Source organism: Mercenaria mercenaria, chromosome 5 (genome assembly GCF_021730395.1).
Source record: "Mercenaria mercenaria strain notata chromosome 5, MADL_Memer_1, whole genome shotgun sequence".
Lineage (NCBI taxonomy): Eukaryota > Metazoa > Mollusca > Bivalvia > Venerida > Veneridae > Mercenaria > Mercenaria mercenaria.
In genome coordinates, this window is record NC_069365.1 from 66198152 (window position 1) to 66221162 (window position 23011).

The 23011-nt window shown below is 33.8% G+C and overlaps 1 protein-coding gene across 1 annotated transcript; it reads left to right on the plus strand.

The window, feature by feature from the left end:
* The first annotated feature begins 1790 nt into the window (after positions 1-1790).
* LOC128557350 (N-acetyllactosaminide beta-1,6-N-acetylglucosaminyl-transferase-like) lies at positions 1791-18644 on the plus strand. Its single transcript, XM_053544655.1, has 6 exons — positions 1791-1992; positions 2423-2573; positions 14961-15536; positions 16027-16055; positions 16516-16740; positions 18451-18644. The coding sequence occupies exons 1-6, from the start codon at positions 1791-1793 to the stop codon at positions 18642-18644; spliced, it is 1377 nt and encodes a 458-aa protein (XP_053400630.1).
* The last annotated feature ends 4367 nt before the right edge of the window (positions 18645-23011 follow it).

A 23011-nucleotide genomic window follows, 5' to 3' on the forward strand; every position in this document is an offset into this window, starting at 1 on the left:
CATACTACAGGACATGCAAGTCAAAGTTACTAATAGCAATGTTTTAGAAAATATTACTTCGATTGCTGAACTTGCACCAAGTCAGCTGTGTGAACTGACGTCCATTTCAATGTAAGATGGCGTGCTTTACATTTTTGGGGGTTGAATAACTACAGTCTGAATTACTGCACATTAACTTGACCGTATTTATTTTACATGTTCAATTGTTAACATGTGATAAATAGAAATTTCGTTAATTTTCTCAAAATCGTATTTGCGACATTTAGGAAATATCCTCTATTTATTTTAAAACATGTTAAGAAAGCGTAAATTTGCTTTACCAAGCGTGTAGGAGGTTGGGCGTAAAGCCGACAAACATCTTTCAGTAAAGTAATGGACTGGTTGCTTCTAAATCAAATGGACTTCTTACTATCCATCGGTTTATATGAATATAACTGATTACAATTTAGATCTAGATATATCTATCTAGAAAAACACGAAGAACACTGCTACCAGAGTGATTAAGCATAAAGGTAGCATTTTCTTAGTTGTGCTTAGTAGAAGTGTATAAACCACGGTGGAACTTCAGGCAAAACCATGACGCACAAAATAAACATTCAAAGCTGACACCTTTAGCTATAAAAAATGTTGTTTCTGTCAAAAACATCATTATAGATATCAGAAAAACGATTTTTAACAATAACAAAATTGACTTATTTTGCAAAATAATGGACTGGATGCTTTTAAAATATCAATAATTAAGTAGCGGAATTTTATGTCTCAGAGTTAACAAAATGATGCCGCGCTGCATTATCCACGTTTCGATAAAACATTTTTTTTGATTATCATTTATTCATTTCAGGTAATAGGTTATCACCTAGTGGGGGTAAATTGTATGTACACTATCTTTTAATATACGAGATTTATATAGCGCCCTTTTCAAGAGAAACACGCTTGAAGTCGTCTTACATTTAAGGACAGCCGCGCAGTACTCCTTTTATCCTCTACAGGTACAAAGACAGGACGATCTGACCGGAGGGAAAGACCCCTAACTGGGAAAGAATCTGCGCAAGAATAATCAATTACACATAGACCTGGCTAACTTAGCCTAGCTTTGCGAATAAACAGTCTGGTTCGATAACGTGTCTGGCGTGTAGGCTTAAGAGTGATGTTATGTGCGCATCATTATCAGGCTTTAACATCCGAGTTGTTTTTTTTTTTACAACAGATGTTTTCTAGGGGTTGTCCCACTGCATTTCTTTATTTCCTTGGTCTTGGTCTATATACATTAGTGTATATTTTGCTAATGTACACACTTAGTCTACTCCCGCACGATAATCTAAACGACAACATGTTTATATCATTGTTTGATTGTTACTCAAAACAGTTGTCCATGACAGAAGTTAAGTGCATACTGTAATGTTATACAAAATATTTTGTGTATTGAAACGTTTTACTGAAGAAAAATCACAATTATCAAACATGTTATCGTTTGAGCTATCGTGCGGGATGTATACATACACTGTTGTGTGGTTCCGATTTGACGGCTACGTCCTATATTGATCCGTTCAACCCGAATGGTCTTATATCTACATAAAGTATATAGATTTTAATCTAGATTTACCACACTATGTGGTGTATAAATGTACACATTCGGGTGTCAAATGCATATGGAATGATTTGTGTAATTTTGGTGAGACGTGTATATGCAAAAATGTGGTTAAGAGACACTTTTAAAACTGTGACTTTTACTCCTAACCTGATTTGTTTTCAATGGTCTCACTTCACCATTTTTCACAGATAGAGACATGATGACAGGCGCCAGTGCCTGGCAATCATCTACCACTGCATGGGCAAGTGCTGACCTAGCTTTAGACGGGAACATGGAAGGTCATTTCTTCGGCCACTCGTGTACTCATACTGCAAATGGTGATGCAAATCCGTACTGGGTTATGGAACTTGGCTCGGAGGGACCAGTCGGCCGAATCGTCTTTTATTTTAGAACAGACTGCTGTAGTAATGTTTAATCTATTTTAATTGTCTTGTTTTATATATTCTTATTATAGCTTTGATGCCTTTGTCATTAGGCTTTGGTGCATCTGTATAATTTGTTGAAGTTTAGCAGACTGAGTACAACTTTTTAAAATGAAAATCACAACACCTTGCAAGACTTTTCTTTCTGTAGATTCATATGGTGCTGTTTTGTATCTTAAAAGAAGATGCCAGTGCATGTTATGGATATTTGTTTGTTTGTTTAAAATGATTAAAATCTCATTTCCAGTATAATATTAGATATAACTAAAAACAATGAAAAAAAAAACGATCGTTGTAAATCTGACTGTTTTATTTCATGTAAATGATAGATAAACAAAACAACTGTAGGTATCAATTTGATCTTTCGCGAGATTATACATGAATAATTTGAAAATTACTCTTTTTACAGACGAAAGAAAGTCCCAGTTGAACTTTCTGGTATCTAGAACTCGAAATGATGTGGATGAAGATATTGGAACCATGTGTGCAACTTACGACGGTCCACCTAGCGATCCAAGAGTACCTGCTACAATCACTTGTGATACATTTGTGTATGGGAGGTACCTCAAAGTCATCAAAGGAAACACTGATCCTTTAGTCATTTGTGAAATATTGGTTTACACATTCTAACATAGATTCTATGAGCACACTTTCTAAATCGTCATCCGTATGTTTGGTTGAACAATGTCGCCCTCGTAAATAATAATAAAAAACACATTGGGCATTTTAATACCAAGTGCGTCTCAACCTCAATCCTCATTCTGCAGCAATTTTAGCATTAAATACAATGAAATACCCAAAAAATTATATATATCACATATATATCATTTTCTCAATGTGCAGTCTATCCAATAAATACAGTAGAACCCCTCTAAACCGGACGGCATTGGGACCGAGCTATTTGTCCGGTTTAGAGGGGTTTGTCACTTTGTCTAAAGTGCAAAATATTCTATCGAGCCTATAAACTGTAATATTTCATTCTTACCTTTCTTTAAGGTATAACTTTAAATTGAAGAATCTGTGACAATAGAAGAATTTGTGACAGTTACTATCTTTTCAAAGTTGTTTTATTTGTTTCACAGACATTACGGACAATAACAAACGGGCAGCTCAAGCAAAAAATATCCGTGGTTTGTTAAAGACCAGAGACATGATCCATAGAGACGAGTGGTAATTCAGGGTATATTTAAGACATACACACAAATGGACAGTTCAGTTACTACTTGACACAGTTCATTTGAAGGGCTATTTCAATACAGACTTAGAGCATTTTTTTTCTCAAAAGTCGTACAGTATTCGGAATTAAGGTGTATCTGTTTTTCAGGGGTCAAATATATAAATGAATGTTCGGGACCGTTTGCAGCAGTTAAGGTGCTGTTGTCCAAATTGAAAGATGGAAATTATAGTTATAGAATTATAGAAATTTAGCAGGGTAAGGGTTAAAAAGGTGAATAAATTGACCATCTGTGATATATGCTACACTAGGCTTTAAGTATGTGAAGGAGTTTACATCGGTAATTTGAGTGTATGTAAAGAAGCGAATCTTTATTACAAGGTCATAGAAGAGCTATATACTTTCTTTTCCCAACATTAGATAAAAAAGTTAACTTTTCTTCCTAGATTTGACAAAACATTGTAATATTAAATGAATATATCAATTGATCAATCATTGCACGTGTCATGAACAAGATTATCAAATTAATAGTAACGTACCTGAACGATAAACAATGCTTTTATTCAAGAGAAAATCGCTGTTTGAGATATATTTTTAGATTCTTCTACGATATCATGGATTATATATTTAATAGACGGAATAATTTTAAACCAACAAGTAAACTAACATGTTTTATTTTATTTTTGTTTCTTAAATTTTCTACCCATCCACTCCTTGATTTTACTTATCTTAGAAAAAACTGTTTGTAGCTTGCAGCAGGTCTAAACAGATTTATGCATTTTATGATATTTTTTTATCTTTAAAAGCAATTATCAATGAAATATTTAATTGAACTTATATCAAACATTGATGGTTGCATTTACATCAGATAAGCCAAACATGTATATGGTAGCAATAAGCATATCTACCTGTTGGACGCAAAGGCCCGGGCTTGCACATAATTTTCACAGCCACAATTTATCATTCTTACAAGTTCAAAAGAGGTAATCTAGAAGATACCTCAAAATATATGAATCAAAACAGACCTGAGCTATCCTTTTCCGGTGAATTCCCAGCATGTCCCCGAAAACCCCTAATCAAGTTGTCCGTGGACTCATTTTAGACCGGCAACGCCCTTTGCAGTTAACTTATTATTTAGATATCAGTCATATGCTTATATAAATACATGATTAGATATCGAAAGTAAAATAGTAGGATGGCAGACCCAATATTTTACTGCATGAAATATTCAATATCTAATAACATTGACGTAACTCTCTGTGCGAACATCTGCATGTCCATAAATCATGCTCAATAAAGTATGCTTATGGGCCTATCATTGAATTTCTGGGGTGGGGTGGGGGTATGAATCTTAGATCTTTTTTGGAGCTGAAAAGAAAAAAAAAAAAAAAAAAAAAAAAAAAAAAAAAATATATATATATATATATATATATATATATATATATATATATATATATATATAGCTTTGAATGGAAACTATCTTAATTCGGTAAGCACGATTTTGTATTAAATAGTCTACGAAATTTATAGTACACGAAATAGTTACTGTTGTCTTTGATTTACTTTTCAAATAAGAAGCAATTTTCGCCAGTTTAAACTTCTGATTTTGACCATTGTCATGTACTTTAGGCAAAATGTTTCAGATCTGCTATTTATTTATGTATGTAAATATATATGTTCTAGTATTTGTGAACTTCATTTAAAATTGTGCATGCTTTGAATGCTACCACCCTATTACTGTGAAATGAAGCTAGCGAGAATGACACAAAAATACTTGTGTATTTAATGAAAATTCGGTAATTCGTGCAAAACTGGCCACAATAATGGTGCCATGTCAATAAAATCATGTTTCTTCCAACAAAATAAGTCATATTATCTGTAGATTCAACACTTCTTGCTAAGTGTTGACATTTAGCTAGAGCGCATCCCTCATGTGCAATGTACTAGATACTGCAATCAACAGTGAACTAAATGAGTTGCTTCACTGAATACCTCGACCAACTTCTCTATTACTCCAACATCTCAAATGATAGTAAGTTGAAATTAGGTTTAGAATACAAAATGTAGTAATGCCCGTCCTTTTCTTTTTCTTTAAAGTCAATGTCACAAGGAGGTCAAAGGTAAATAAGGGTCAAATTTTCGTGTCCGTGCCATGACAACTTTCCGTTAGGCGGCAGCTCTAGCACAAAATACAGAAATACGGTTTATAGGCGTGCCTTTTCTACGTTTATTACACTTAAAATGGAGAATGCGCGTTACTGTAGAGGCTATATACCAGTGATACATTTCCCACTTGGTTCTAGTTTAAATTCGCCACAGTTTAGATCCATTTACTATACTTTCTAAAATTTTACCCATTGAAACCTATATATCATCTCAAACTACACTTGATAAGCTGTCAAAATATGAAATTAGAAAATTGACGGATGGACAGACATACAGACACACGGACAGACGGTCGGGGGTAAACCTATAGTCCCCTCCTGTCTCACAATCCTCGACTTTTTGAAGTCCACAGGAAACATTTCTTCGCGTGACTTCCATAAGGAATCGGCAGAAGGTAATTTCTTGCGTGACATACTAGGGGCGTTGTGTATAGGAGAGATCGCCGTGACGTCACGCGTTAACATCTGTTTATCTGGTGGTTGGCAAAACAATGGTTTTAACACCGTTTGCGTATTGAATCACAATTTTTAATTTTTAATAACTTTTTTGCTCATTTATGGATTTTCAAAATTCAAAAAGATTTGAAATACTAACAATCTTCATATTTGTATCCAAATAATCTTTCATAATGTAGTATCCACGTCTTTTCTTTTCTTAATCAATGTACAGAGTAAATAAATAAGGTAATTCGTGTCCGTAGTGAATTTCCGTACAACTTAGCAAAAATGCATGTAATTAGGGTGTTTATCGTTTATTAATTAAATCGAATCTTATGTAATTTACGAATAACAATTCAATTGGTTCTATTTAAATTCGCCTCAGTTTATACCTTTACATCTTCAAAATTTTACATGTAAATTTTTATTCAAAAACTTTAAGCTGTTATGAATAGAAAATTGACGGATGACAAATAAAACACGGACAGGGTCGGTTCTGTCCCCCCGATCACATCCTCGCTTTTAATCAGTTTCTACTATAAAATAGAAGTTTGGTGACAACTACGATTTGTATACTTTCGGTTCCAATTCTGTATTTTATGAGAGTATATGTCTGTAAAAACCATCACGGAATACTTACATGAAGAATTCAGTTGCATTATATAATTAGGTAGTCAAAGACCCCCACCCCCAATGGATAAGTACATGCATAGCACAAGGGGTTTGACATTAAATGACAGTATAGACATGAAGACACTTCGGTAAGTATTTTTATTTCATTTACTCCCTTTAGGGACGTAAATCGCATACTTAAGTCGCAAAATAGAAGACAGTGTCAGTCGCAAATAAGAGTTCAGATCAAATATCAGTCAAAATTGACGAGGCGGCATACAGTGAATTTTTTTTTACTGTCTAGATAAAGGATTTTTTTTTTAAACGCAACGTCTATGCAACATCTTATTTAAATATATTTATGGAGTATGCATGCTTATTTCAGAAAACAACATGGATTATTTGTTTGCAAACCGATTTGCCATGTTATTCAGCAGTTTCGTGACTTGGTCGAGTGTATTTCTGTCAGTCAACATTTTGTAAACATAACTTGTCCGTTTCATCTGTTATATCACCATATGCACATATTTATGTTCGGTGTGGGCTTATGAGCTACAATCAGAGGTATTTCGCTGCTAAATCGGTTAAGTGGTTAGGCCATGATGACGGTCTCAATTTGGAAAAGAATTGAAATTATATTCATGACAAAGTAATGCAAGTCAAAGATATGCAAACCCTAAAATAGTGGTCCATCGTGGCGAATATGTTTGTCACACTATTGCTGTGAAAATATCTCGGTATATTAAGTCTGAATACTTGGACTAGAAGTATTTTACTGCAGGACCGAGTCAGTGTTTAGGACAGGATTATGGTCTCAATTTGGACAAACATTGAAATTTTACATAAAAAAAGTTAATATAGATGGACTTTGAAATATATTTGGCCTTGGTTTAATTGTTTCAGTCTGTCACAGAACGCATCTTAAATTAGCTCAACTCACTCAAAATAACCTGTGGCTTATGTGTTTGTCGACCATTATGATGAAGATATATTTGTGTATTAACCTTGTTAGCAACACTTAGAGGTGTTGTGCCGCCGAATCGGTTTAGAGGTTAAGGCAGGATGATAGTCTCAGTTTGGACAAATAGCCGTACACGATATTACAAGCCTGAGTAATATTGGGCCACTGTGGCTAAAGTCTTAGTAATTTTATTGCAATGAAAATATATATGTGTATTAAGCTTGTGAATAATATGACAAAATAGCTTACAAGTATTGATTCAGCCAAATACCTATAAAAATAGATTTAATACTTCTGATTCAGCATACTTTATTTCTTCAATTATGATAGGCTAAGAGCTAACGAGGACATAAACAAGCACAGTCTGATGTAACGGCAACAAATCTTTTTTTCGAATGGATTTACATAGTATTCTTTATTCTAAATTCATCTTACTCACTCAGTTCTTCCGTTATTGTTTGAACAAGATATGCAATCTTCCTAACTTCGGCTGAATGAATAGGACATGAAATCAACATACTAAGTATGTTTTGTAGATGCTGTTGGTAACACGTGTTTCATAAGGTACTTTGACTTTGTTTTTTCTTCAGACATTGCTTGTTCTTACTGTGCATCTCTAGTTTCATCATTGAACAGTACCTCCATGTCAAACAATGACATCAAATACTATAGTGTTAGTGATGAGTTTCTTTTTATGGTTGGTTTATACGTCAAAGAATATTCATTATACAAACATACGGTTCAATATACCATAATGCACTGTATAAAGTAAATGTAATTGGATATGAATTTCACGTGTCGGCTACGTTTTCGTATAACGTTACGCATTGTACTGATAGACATCAGAAATATTTAATGTTTTTTTTCCATTATTATAAACAAACAGTTCGCTGTCTAAAACATATGGAGGTACATGTAAATAATGAGACAGATGGTGCGTAATGTGTAATAGAATATTGTAGATTCAATAATACGTCAATTACAATTGGCATTCAGATGTAGGAAATATGAACATATTATTTCAGACTGGAATCAAGGACTGGACTAGCTACATGCTTATACAGCGTGAAAAGAGGCTGTTAACTACACGACAGAATAACAGATGACCGGTTCCAAGACAAAAATAAGCTAGAGTTAAGCGAGATTTATTGTGATCCGCCGATCAAACGGGTTGCGTGAAACGCCTTCTTATGTTACCGTTACAATTCTCGGCCAAGATATGGATGGGTTACACGACGAAATTTTCACGGTAATGATTTCTCAGTGGACACTTCTTCAAGTTCTTGTACAAACCTGGTTGTTAATAGGTTTATCGCCGCCGTATCGAGGCATATTTTATTTATGTACGTGGTTCGTTTTCAATTCTACATGAGGTTAATTAAAGTATGTCTGTGTTTGATTACCTTGACATGTTTGAGGAACTTGACAGAAACTTAAGGAAAGAGTTCATTGTACGAGACAGATAGAACTAATCCACTCATCTAAATTGATGATGTGGAATTTCAACAAAAATACCGCCTGACCAAAGAAAGTGTGCTAGAACTTCTTTCTCATAAAGAGAAAATAATACGCCCTTTTGCCTGGGCATCTTCAGTCTGATGTTGCTATACTGTGTATACTAGGTGCTGATCCAGGGCCGGTCCGAGGAAGCTCGTGCCCCCCTCCCACCCCCTCAGTTGGCTGACAAGTGACCTACACTCAGCAAAGATGCAACGTATTATTTTAGCAAAGGAATAATATTCTCAAAATTCAGCAACACACCAGAGGCCATCATGTTCATACATGTTTTTCAAAATTTTCCAGGGGGACAGCACCGTGAATTCCCACCCTCCTCGATCAAGAGGCGAGTAACCCCTCCATTTCCTCAAAATCAAGACCTAAAAATGCACCAGAGGCCACCATTTCATGCCTGTATTTAAACAAGGCCAAGGGGAGAACCCCCTAACATGAACAGACGCTCCCCTCACCATACCTACCCTTCATGGCGCTATGCGCCTCGATGGTGACGTCTTTGTTATAGAATGGTGCCCCCAGTCAAATATTTCTGGATCCAGACCTGTATGTACTATAATTATACACCTACTATACATGTAAATGTTTCAAAAACATGATTCGCCGATCAGCCATTACTCAACTTGAAATTTTCATGCACAACCCGTTTGACTATGGGATAATCTCGAGATTATAGGTAAATAACTCAACCTGCCGCTCAACGTTCATCCGCGAGTTATCGGGCGGTCTGTCCTGCAACCGGACATCTTGTCGTCCCTATCAATTATAGACAATTCATCACACAGTTTAACTTTTATTTCTATGTATCTTATTTCAATGTTAAAGCTTCTCATCCACAGTTTGTGCGAATTTTTTCAAGATTGTTCATTTTGGCAATAAATGTTAATATGGCACTGAAAACTGAAAAACTGAGCGAAAATTAAAGTTTGATATGGGTAAAAATGCAAGAAAACTGCAAATTAGCTGCATTATTTCAAAAGCGTTGCAACGGTTTACTACTTTTGGTTATCTTGCTAAAATCAATGTTTGTACTACTAATCACTTTCAGAGTACTCACTTTTTATGGATTTTAAAAGAAATTATTTTTTCCTAAAATGTGTGGGTTAGTCCCTTTAGCTATGAAGGTTGCTACAAAAGTATAATGGTGAAAAAATTTTAAGAGACACATAAAATGAAAAGTCGTAAATGATTCCACTTTTTTAATGCAGCGCCGTATGCTGTGTATGAATGTCGACAGACGTATGCGTTTTTTTTTGTAACTTTTGTAACTTCGGCCATAAAATGGGTAAAATGGTATCATTGCATTATTCCAATTTGTTGAAATTATTTTATAAAAGTATTTTTCTAAAAGAGTTCATTAATTTACTATTGATGATATGAAAGATAATGTCAAATATCCGGGCTTTGTATGGGGTAAGATGATTTTGTTTGAAGTATATCTTTATGTAACGCCATAGTAATTTAAGTCAATAGCAACTCATTTACTTTGGAAATATGGAGGTTGTCAATGGTTATATTCAGTTTTTACTTGAGCATGTTCAAATCTTTAAATTATTCTGCTTTGTCTCGCTGGTATTTAATTTGTTAATACTTTTATGAACGACATAAACGTTACCCGCCCGCTTAGCACATTAGAGAGAGCGCCGATCTACAAATCGCGAGGTTGTGAGTGCGACCCTCGTTCGGATTGTTCTGTATGCTCTCCGTGACAATTTGATAAAATACATTGTGTCTGAAATCATTTGTCCTCCACCTCTAATTCATGTGGGGAAGTTGGCAGTTACTTCCGGAGAACAGGTTTGTATTGGTGCAGAATCCAGGAACACTTGTAGGTCAACATAACTGAAATACTATAGTATTGTTGAACATCTGCGTTAAACCAAAAACAGACAAACGTTTATGTATAAAATGCATTAGGATTTCTAATGTCGTGATGCGTGCTATCGTTTAATGAAATGTCATATAAAAGCTCACATACCAGCAGGTATCGACATTCTTGTATAGGAAACGAAAATCTGCAGTCCATATTGATTGTAATTGTCGGGGATATAATAAATGGATAATTATTGCCGTTTCACTAGTAAATGATACGGGCGTTAAGGCACACGAGAATACTACATACTGTACCATGCCAGACCTAATTTAGACAATAAAAATATTTTTATTATGTAGAGAGCTTTGTGGCAGAAATACTTTACATGAAAATGCTGGTAATGAAATCTGTTAATAGGCGCTTGTGTCATTTCCTTTTGGTGCGTCGTGTACACAATCACAGAATACAATACCATTTATTTATCATATCTTTTACTATTTCTTCTAGCATAATACTGAATGTTCTTGTCACTTTTCGTGGGTGTTTTAACAGGAGAGAAAACGTGTGTTAAGGTAGTTCTGCACATTTGGATAAAAAAAATCTGCAATGTAGAATTTGATTAAACCCTGAATTTTCAAAACTTCAGAATGTACTTAACAAATAAAAAGGATAGTGTTGTGTGCTTGTTTTTTTTTTTTTTTTTTTTTTTGTTTTTTTTTTTTTTTTTTTTTTGCTAGACTGAAAAATTACGACATCACGCAAGTTTTCATAATAGGAGACTATGGGAACATAACAATTTTCATAACATTTCCGCGAATAGAAGTTTCTCTATAATGTAGATTTTAATGACACTTCTCACAGTCGAAAATAAACATATGGCCTATAATATGGTAAAATAAAATGTCCGTGTGCTTGTTTTTGAGATATTTGCTCATAATTAAAGTGATCCGCACATTTCAAGATGGTTTTAAACCACTAGTTTGAATTATTTAACGTGTAAGATGTTTAATATCATATTTCTAACTTTAGAAAGATAGATAGAATAAATCTACTCACGGGTGGCCATTAATTCATAAAATGATTTTCATTTCCGTAAGCCAAATCCAGGCTTTATTCTACGTTATCCGGATAAATAATGTTACGCCATCACTTCCGTTTTATCAAACGTGCAGAACTACCTTAACAGAGAGATTATCGCGTTCACGTACTGTTAAAACACCATTTTAAATAAATGCGCGTTCCATGGCAAAGCGTAAACACATTCGGCAACAAACGAATTATTCAAAAGGAAATGGCGTCAATGTGAAAAAACAACGCAGACGTTCCCGCGCGTTTCATTGAAATCTAATGAAATTGAGGGATACTTTATTCGTTTATTAGTTTGTTACGTATTTTATGCTTGAATAGCGTTAACGTATGTTCATTTTGTGTTGTAACATCTTCAGAATACCTAGAGAAACATTTGTATCCTCGTCCTAACGGGTTCGGGCACCAACCATTCCCTCGGGATTCTGCAGATGTAACAACACGAAAAAACATGCGTTATCCCTACAAAATAATATTTCAAAAATAGTTGTCTGATTTACAATCAACACTGAGATAAACAAACACAGAGTTGGAGAATTCGGAATTTTTTCTAAACAGTCAAACTAATTATGGGTTTTGCAGATGGCAACATAAGTGTTGTTATGTCCAGCATATCAGGTTGTAGATTTAATACGAAAATTGAAAACGACCATTATCAGTGCGAAATAATAAAACATTACAGTAATGATTTAATTATGATAATAAGTTTTTGCATACTTAAAATAATGCCTCTTTGACATACTTTTGGCTTTTTTCTTTTATATATTATATTTTAAAGGTGGTCAATCACATTTAAACAACATTTAATGACATTTTTTACTTTTTTGTATATTCTGGTAGAGAATTATTTAAGGAATAAAAAGACCGATTACATAGAGTTAGATTCCTATTTGAAATGTATATTTTATTATTTTTATAAAATTTTGTAATTACTCCCCTTTAATATGAAAGTATGTAAAAAGCTGGGTATTTCTTTATATTTCGATACAATGTCTAGTTTTACATTTGCATTTGGTAGACATATCAACTATTGAACAATCTGAACCAAAATGCAAGTTTAAAGGCTGTGTGAAGCTTCTGAATTCATTTATTTCCAATCTATTTTGGTTGCGCAACCAAGATAGGCAAAGGGAGGTAATAATAATTTTTCAAACTTGCGTTTCTAATGAATTCCATCTAAATACATAATTTTTAATGCAAATATTTTACAAATATATTACAATATGTCTAATATTTATACATTTCCTTAGGCAAAGTATGTTTATCAAATTTATACTTATGATAAAATAACTCTATCTTGGTTGGGCAACCAGGATAGGAAAATGAAATTTTAAAAATACCTCCAGTGAAAATCTAATTTGTATTAAGTGTTAAGTGAACATAAATGAGTGTAAATGATCAGATGCTAAAGTTTCGAACAAATCCGTTACATGGCCAAAATCTGATTATCCACCTTTAAGTTTATTTTAATGAAGTTCATCAGTCGATGACAAGTTATATGACCATGTGATTTTGTGCATCTGAAAAACAGGAACGCTTGCTCGACAATTTGAAAATGTTTATCAACAGAAAGGAAAATAATCACAGATAACAGTTAGTGCAATAAAAAATATTACACTATACACATTTTATGCGTGCGCACGTGCGAGCGTACATGTGTTGATGGGCGGTGAAGGTGAGGTGGCTATAATGCATGTACTAATATTTGCTGAGAAAAATACGGCAAATAATATATGTCAATAATATATAATCACCGAGCTCAACGGTATGTTTGAATAACACTACTTTTCCCTTGAAGAAACGGCCATTCGTTACCTTAAAATTATACACTGTAGTTACCCCATGCCAATTAGAATTTCAACATATATCATGGAAACAAAGCAATTGCTACTGTAGGGTTAAAATCTGAATAGACCTAAAGGCAACGACGCAATTTTGTTCATGTTCTTTTATCATTGACTTCAGTTCGAATGTGCAGTTTCGTGGAAATGGCCCTCCTTGATATAACACGAATGTTGTTCAAGAATATCTAAATAGACACTTCTTTCCTTCTATACAAAACATAATTACACTTAATGTAAATATCAAATTAAAATATAATATTGCTTTGAGAGAGAATCATTAAAAAGCTTTTCTTTTTAATTTTTTATTCATTAATTTGTTATCAAAAGCATGGCTATAGCAGAACTATCTGAAATGAGCATTATCATAAAATTTAGATGGTTCCAAAGTGGTTTAGTATGATTTATGAGCGCGAAATTTCGCAAGCCTAAAAAATTACAATCTATTAACTTTTAGCACGAAAAAGTGTCCTACTTTTTGCGACAGAAAAAATTATGAAATATATTGAATTGATTTTATACCCTTGGGACTTAATTTCTTTATCGCAAAAATCATTAGAATTATGTATATTCTGATCCGTTAGAAAAATAGGTTTTCATTTCAAACGTCTTATCAAACAGAAAAAAAAAACAGTTTCTGCAATTAAAAAGAAAACACTCAGTTATTTGGATACTGTGTCGTTTTTTGATGGAATAAAATTAAAAACTTTTTTTGCAAAACATTTTGTTTTACGATGTATAAACTTTTGAACTTAAATGTGATAAAATACTTTAAAATATCAATGAATGTAAACCTATGAAAATTAGTTTTAACGAACGTACAAGTTAGTTTTAACGAACGTATACCCATGAAAATGCGCTTTGCATTTTGCAGACTTTTAACCTATTTCCACTACGTATTGAAGCGTATTGTGAGAAAAATGAGTGCGATAAGTGATTGTTTTGGATTTAAAATAGCGATATTTTCTTTGTTCTTAATGTTTATATACATTCTGAAGTTTTGTTGCGCGTTCCAAGATACATACTCCATAGAGATACAGAATATAAGTACAAACACCGACAATTACATTGTGAATCATTACATGGAACAAAACGGAAAACATTTTAATGCAAGTGTAATTGTAAGCCTTAAGAAAAAGATATCACATCAACAACACTTTGCTGACTTGCCGCAAAAGTCCACCTACAAGACGACAGCATATCAGCAAGGACCAGACAATAATCTAAATGACAAAAACTACGTTATCAATCCGAATTTTAGAAAATCTAAACTAACTAAGGCGTCAGATATTTCCAGTAAGGGAGAAAAAAATAAAGTTAACAAACACTTCTTTTTGTATAACAGAACTATTAAGAATATAGACTGCCTTGGAATTTTTAACAATAATGATATTGCGATATATAAAGCTTTAACAATTAACGTTACCACCATGCCCAAGTTGAAACCAGCACACTATATAAAAATGACTAAGAACTGTACTTCTTTTATTAACGACAGAGGATATATAACGCACCATTTGACGGAAGAAGAGAGGAACTTTCCCATTGCATTCAGCATTCTTATGTATAAAGATGTAGAACAAGCTGAACGACTTTTACGCGCAATTTACAGACCACAAAATATTTATTGTATACATGTGGATTCTAAGACAGATGAAAAAATTTATAAAGCAATGTCAAGAATCGCAAACTGTTTCCAAAACGTTTTCTTATCAAACAAAAGAGTCAATGTTACATGGGGTGAAATATCCGTACTGGAACCCGAACTTTTATGTATGGAACAGTTATGGGCGAGAAACAAAAAATGGAAATATTTCATAAATTTGACAGGACAGGAATTTCCACTGAAAACCAATTATGAACTAGTGCAGATTTTAAAGGCATACAATGGGTCTAATGACGTAGAAACGACCGTAGTACAGTGAGTATCATAAACAAGATTCTAAACAAGATTCAGTTAGAGTTCTACGCATATATTCTCTTTGTGAAACAAATCCAGAGGTCCGGGGTTCGAATCCCGGTCCAGGCACAGGGGGTGGGGTGGGGGGGGAGGAGGGGGTGTTGGCGGTTAACGCCACATCTACAAAATTACAGGTCATATGGCGGTTTTCTAGCTTGCCTTTGTGGAAAAATACCATTGTTGGCCCTCCAGGAATTATCTCGGGCACGCGCGGGCACCTGGTAGAACAACTGACTTTCCGTAAGCCAGCTTAATGGCTTACCCACATGAAGGAATTCTGTAACTCAAGCAGTGAGCGAGTTGTGAAGGGCGAGTGATTCAATGTCAGCAACTATAACCACTACGCCATGGAGGCTTCTGTAAAGTGTAGATGTTTTCAAAATAGTTTTCTTTATCTATCCGTCTTTGTACAATCTTTCTGGCAAGGATCAGTATGTATTGATAGCAATAGAAAAGAAAGTAATATAAATAAAAAGTGGCGTTAAAATGGGTACGAGTGTTGGATTACTTTAGAATGAAGTCTATTTTTTTTTGGCTTTGTCCGGGTGTCTAGGAGTTTGTTTACTATGTGGATAGCTTTATACTTGAAGGATTTGTGCAATTTGTCTGGTACTTAGGCCGATTGGGAGAATGCACCATTGAAAAATATTCCACATATGATTCTCTTTTTTTTTGTAATTAGCATATATAATCATATGACTATCACTATCAGTATGTAGTGCCTCTGTACAGATCTCAGTGCCGTGGGTTCGATCCCAAAGCGAATTGATAATTGACGATTGATAAAAGACTATGGGTCTGAAATCATTCGTTCTCCACTTAGGATTCATGTGGAGATGTTTGCAGTTTTTACGGATAACAGGCAAGTACTTTACAATTTAATGCAGTTATTGCGTTAAAAATGGGTAAATCAGCATTTTAATACATTGCAGATTTACAGACAGATGTTTACCAAAGAATGAAATAACACCACCACATGAAATTAATGTTACAAAAGGGGCCGTCCATATAGCAGTTACCCGAGGGTTCGTTGATTACAGTTTACATGACCCAAGAGCACGTGACATTTTGGATTACGTTAACACATCTTGCAAGATACCTGACGAGGCATATTTCACAATATTGAATCATAACCGACATCTAGGTGTCCCTGGGTCTTATAAAGGTGCATATTTCTTTATTTCATTGATTCGGTCATGTCCTGAACGGCACGACGTACTACGCAATTTCGTTTGGACCATCGATAGTTTTATTTCTGAACCGCATATCTCAAAAGTCGAAATCACGAAACAACGATGATGAAAGTCGAAAACACGATGGTGAAAGTCGAAATTATGATGATGAAAACTCGAAACTACGATGATGAATGTCACAATCACAAAACCTAGATGATGAAAACGCAATATCATTTCGCCTTTTCACTATTGTCGTTTCGTGTTTTCATCATAGTGCTTTCGACTTTCGACTTCCGTCATCGGAAGTCAAAAGCACGATGATGAAAGTCGAAAGCACGATGATGAAAGTCGAAAACCCGATTGTGGAAGCCGAAACTACGATGATGAAAGTCGAAAATTGAAAGTTTGATAGTGAAAGTCGAAACCACGATAATGAAAATGCGAAAAGATATTGCGTTTTTATCATCGTGGATTCTGACATTAATCATCGTAGTTTCAGGTTGTCGCCATAATAATCACTACTAGTTTTGTTTTTACAACTTTAATTTCAACATTCATCATTGTGGTTTCGACTTTCATCATCGTAGTGTCGTGATTCACCTTTCGAGGACCAAACGGAACACCGTAACGTACAGTCATATTTCTTTGTTATTTTTTCTGTCTTTTTAAATATACAATTCAGACTTTGTTTGTAGGCAATATATACTTAATGACGCAAAATGTAAAAAAAAAATATCATCATGATTTACAATAATTCTATTAAGTGTACTGCATCTTAGAAGTGACTACCATCAAATAATCAAAAACAGTCACTAACACGAACCTGGCGCACGGAGATCGTATGTGACGTTTACGACGTCCTCGCACAGAGATAGCATCTAAAGTAAGTTAATTAACGACGTTGACAAACAAATATTTATTTTAAAAAATGACGTGAACGACTTCGTGACATCAGCTGGATGTCCCATTCATTTTGCAAAATTCATATTTGTAAATTATTTAAATTGAATAATTTTTATTTAAAACAATATTCATTATGAGTACGTAATAATCAACAGTTCGGTTAGAATATAGTATATAGTATAGACACTTACGCCAAACACTGCCAGGGTACGCATAATTAAAATTGATGTCAACGTTGAGCCACTGATTTAATAGCGTTAGTATTTGCTTTTTATTCTCTTTTGTGACAAGAATCTGTGTTTCGATTCAGATAATTTTCTTCCACAAGCTCGTTCCCTATATTTTGTAAAGATCTGCACTGATTAAAGTATGAATTTGAATTTGACTTCCAATGACTTGTAACTGTAATTCATGTAAACTAATTTCGATATAAAAGCTGGTTTTCGGCTTGTCAATTGCTCATTGTACAGATAACAAGGTAAAAAAATCTCCATGATACCCGAAAGGTTCGGTCATTTTCGTTATTTCCAATAAAAAAAGTTCTGTCGTAGTACTGACCTTGTTGTGTGACAAACAATGAATTACAGACATTAAATAATCTTTACATCCAGAATTTTATTTGTTGTCGCTTATTTTTATTTTTTGCAATTTTGTTACAGGATTCCCGGAAACGACTAAGATGTCAGACAGAAGAAAGCCTTACCTAGCGCGTTTCAAAAACAGATATAATTCAAAAATACATCGGTGGATTTGTCATGGAAAATGGTTTAAAAACATATGTATCTTTGCAATTAAAGATTTGCCGCTTCTGTCGACAAGGAAAGAGCTCCTTGCAAATAAGTTTCACTTAGATGAGCAACCTGTGACCTACGGGTGTCTTGAAGAGTTGATATTCAATCGCACACGTGACGAATACCAAGGAAAACGAACGTTTGATACCAGCTGGTACTCAAATTTAGGATTTGTTTTGGCCGAATCTAAAGTAGACTAATTACAATTTATCAATTTCATTGCCTATTCCATTCAACTAAAAGCATACTATTGTGATACTTAGAAACTGAAAAAGATTGTGCATACTTATGGTATTCATATATTCTCATACCTTACATTCTTCAGTGGTCCATTTAAGCAAGTGATAAACCAACAAGTGCACCTGCACTTAGGGGAACCTTCATTATAGTGGAGTGGAAGCCATTAAATAGTACCTGTTATTGTAGTATTCCCCAATTGTCTAGAATTCACTAAACGATCTCTATGCGGGCAATAAAATAAAATATTGTAGCAACTCTAAACACAGGAAACTCAATAGAAGACTATCCAACTTGTTCTGAACAGTTTATCAGTAATGCTCTAAGAAGATGGAAATATCATTTGAGGAAACCCATTACAAATATAATTTACCTTTATTCGGTGATGCTGCCTAGTATAACACCAGGATATTAGTAGGACAAACAAGGATTGTCTATGACGTGAAAAAAAATAAGTGCACCCGTACTGGCCCTGTCTTGATGTCAATTTTACTAAAACTTTAATGTTAAATTGCAGATGAGACTAACCATCAATACCGAATAGCCACTTGAAAATAGTTTTTAACTTAAAATTTAGCTTTAAACATGCAATTTAGATATAAATGACAAATAAATTTTCATTATCAAACTCAGCTGTGACTGAAAATGTTTTGTGAACACGAGGCCTGTTTATCGTACTAATAAATGATTTTCAATAGTTATTTGTCTTAAATATTTGAATAATGAAATGAGACTCAGGTGGTATAGCCCCTTATTTTATAATTGCGTTTTACATTAATTGGAAGGTAAATCTTTTGAGTCGAACTACCGTGACCGGGAATCGAACCCAGAACGCTGGCGTTGTAGTCAAACTTGCTAACCACTGTTCCACTGACTCCCTTTTCATAGATATCTTAGATATTATTGATATGTACAGAAAAATGCACAACTGTAATAAATTCCAGATTATTTTACTTTACGAAGATTATTTTCATTTAAGGTTTTTGCACCAAAAAAATTACTCCAAAACAATGTTCTAAATGAACAAATGTATTACTGACGATGACATGAACTCGAAAAATGTATTGCTGCGTTTCCAGTATTTGTAATTAACTCTTTATTTTCCTAAATATCTTATTAACATGTATTCAACAGATTTTAGCAAAAATATTGTGAATCCAACAATGGCACAATTTTGTTATTGCCAAGTAAAATAAACTGTCATTAAAAAGTTGCAAAACATTAATGAATAATTTGCGTTTATGAAAGTAACTTGTTTACATTTTATGTTTAACATTTATTTAAAAAGGGGCATTCATAAGAATAATACTCTGACATGACTTTCTAAAATTTGACACCGAGAAGGTCAAAATATTTCAATAGGATAGTAACTATTCCTAATATGCTTTTAAAATGGTTATTTAATTTACCATCTGTGATATATGCTACACTAGACATTGAATATGTGAAGAGTTTTACAACTGTAATTGAAAGTTTAATTTAGTGTATTTAAATAGGCAAATCTTAATTACAAGGTCATAGAGGAGCTATACATTCTTTTCCGGACATAAGATAAAAAGATTTAATAAAACATTGAAATAGGATGACGGTCTTAATTAGGACAAAAATTGACATACTGAACAAAGTGAAAACCGTACACGATAATAGAAGCTTCTGTAATATCAGACCACTGTTGCTAAAATTTATGGCGTGTTTTTTACAATGAAAATATGTGTGTACTTGCTTTTGAGCAATAATTAAAGATGCTTCGTTCATTGGTATGGGTAGGATGTCGATCTCAGTTTAGACAACAATTTAAATTTTATAGTGAGAACTGTACACGATATTACAAACCTTAGTGATATCGGGCCACTGTGGCTTAGTGTTTGTCGCCCTCTTTTGATGAAAACATAACTTTTAATTAAAATTATTAGCAACAATATGAGGTGCTTTGCTTCCGAATAGGCTCAGTGGTTAGGGCAGGATGATAGTCTTACTTAATTTTGTACCGGACAAAGTGAGGACCGTACACGATATTACAAGCCTCATATAAATATTATGTAAAGAAACCTTGTGAGCTACAATAAAAGGTGCTCTACTGTCAAAATGGTTGATTAGTAAGGACAAGACAAGGGTCTCAATTTGAATAAAAATAAAAATTTATATCGGGCAATGTGAGACCCGTCTACGATATTTCAAGCCTTGGTAATACCGGGTCACTGCTAAAGTATTTGTCGCTCTATTGAAATGAAAATGTATCTGTTTATGAAGCTTGCGAGTTAGAAGTTGAGATATCCTTTACTGTCGAATCGATTCATTGATTAGTGCTGGATGACGGTCTCAAGGTTGAACAAAAATTGAAATGTTAAACCGGTCAAATGAAACCCGTACATGATATTACAAACCTTAGTGATATCGGGCCACTGTGTCTTAAGTGTTTTGATGTAGATATATCTGTGTATTAAGACACTTAGACAAGAGAAGTGTAGATATTATATACCCGTATCATTATTAAACGTACAATATAGGAACCTGATTGTTGTGTTAGTGTTTGGCGTATTTCTGATTGTTAAACATAAATAAAAATATTTACAACACAAAGTTAAGATTAACACTTTTAAAAAAAATCTTTATATTTTTTTATTCTCATAAGCTTTGTCCATGTACTCCACATTGGCAATCATAACAGTACCAGATTGTTTCCAGTCATCTATTTTATACATATGAGAAGAACATCTAGATACATTATCCTCCATATTAGTAACATTGACATTGGTTTTATAAAGAGCTGATACTGTATACATCTCTGCTACTGTTACCCATGATTCAACAGGCTAAGCCGTTAACTTTGATTGACAATGACCGATCTGTCAGCAAAACTGTCAATCATTTTTAGACATGAAACTCCTTTTCAATATTCAGTTGCTCTGCTTTGTACTCAAAAGACATTCGCAGACTTCTAAAAGAACAGATACCATCACCAACAACTCACTAGTGTTTCACTTTCATTCTTTTTCTGTTTTCATGTTTTTTTTTCTTTCTTGCGAATCTGTTCTTTAATTTCCAATCCGTTTTATTTCTTTTTCATTTAAAACACCACTGCATTTCAACCTAGTTTTGTCGAAGGGACGGTGTTTTTCGTTTGACTTACTCACCATGACTCCTTTATTTTATTACATTTGCTCCTTATTTCTTCATTCGTTTGACTTACTCACCATGACTCCTTTTTTTATTACATTTACTCCTTATTTCTTCATTCGTTTGACTTACTCACCATGACTCCTTTATTTTATTACATTTGCTCCTTATTTCTTCATTCGTTTGACTTACTCACCATGACTCCTTTATTTTATTACATTTGCTCCTTATTTCTTCATTCGTTTGACTTACTCACCATGACTCCTTTATTTTATTACATTTGCTCCTTATTTCTTCATTCGTTTGACTTACTCACCATGACTCCTTTATTTTATTACATTTGCTCCTTATTTCTTCATTCGTTTCTACTTCAGTCTCTAATATTACACCAAATCCAGTTGGAACAACTATTTCTTGTGCATTAATCCAAAAGATTTTCATGTGATATATAACTTGCTCGTTTCTCCACTTCGTAGTTATGAAAATGTAATGCCAATTCAATCTTTGTGCAGGAGTTTGAATACATATTTTGATCCAAATATCTTCCCTTGGGATGTGGATAAGGCACTGATAGTTCAAAACAGTCTTTGTATTGAAATTTTGGCCGTCAAAGTTGGGAGAAGATGAAATGAGAAGATGTTTTTAAACTATGACAAAATAGCTAACAAGCATTGATTAAGCCAAATACCTGAAAATAAATTATATACTCCTTTGATTAAACATACTTTATTTCTTCAATTCAGTCTTCCGATAGGCTTAAAGCCCATGAGGACTTAAACAGGCACAGTTTGATGTATGGGCAACATATCTATATTTTTGTCGAATGGATTTACTTTGTATTCTTTTTTCTAAATTTATCTTACTCATTCATTTTGTAATTCTGAGTCGATTATTCAACCTTCTTCCGTTTTCGTTTGAACAACATACACAATCTAATAATATCGAAACTTCCTGACTTCGGCTGAATGAATAGGACATGAAATCAACATATTATGTTTTGTAGATGCTGTTGGTAACACGTGTTTCATAAAATACTTTGATTTTGTTTTTTCAGACATTGCTCGATCTTATTGTGCATCTCTAGTTTCACCATTGAACAGTACGTCCTTGTCCAACAATGACATCAATACTATAGTGTTATTGATGAGTTTCTTTTTATGGTTGGTTTATACGTCAAAGAATATTTATTATACAAACATACGGTTCAATATAT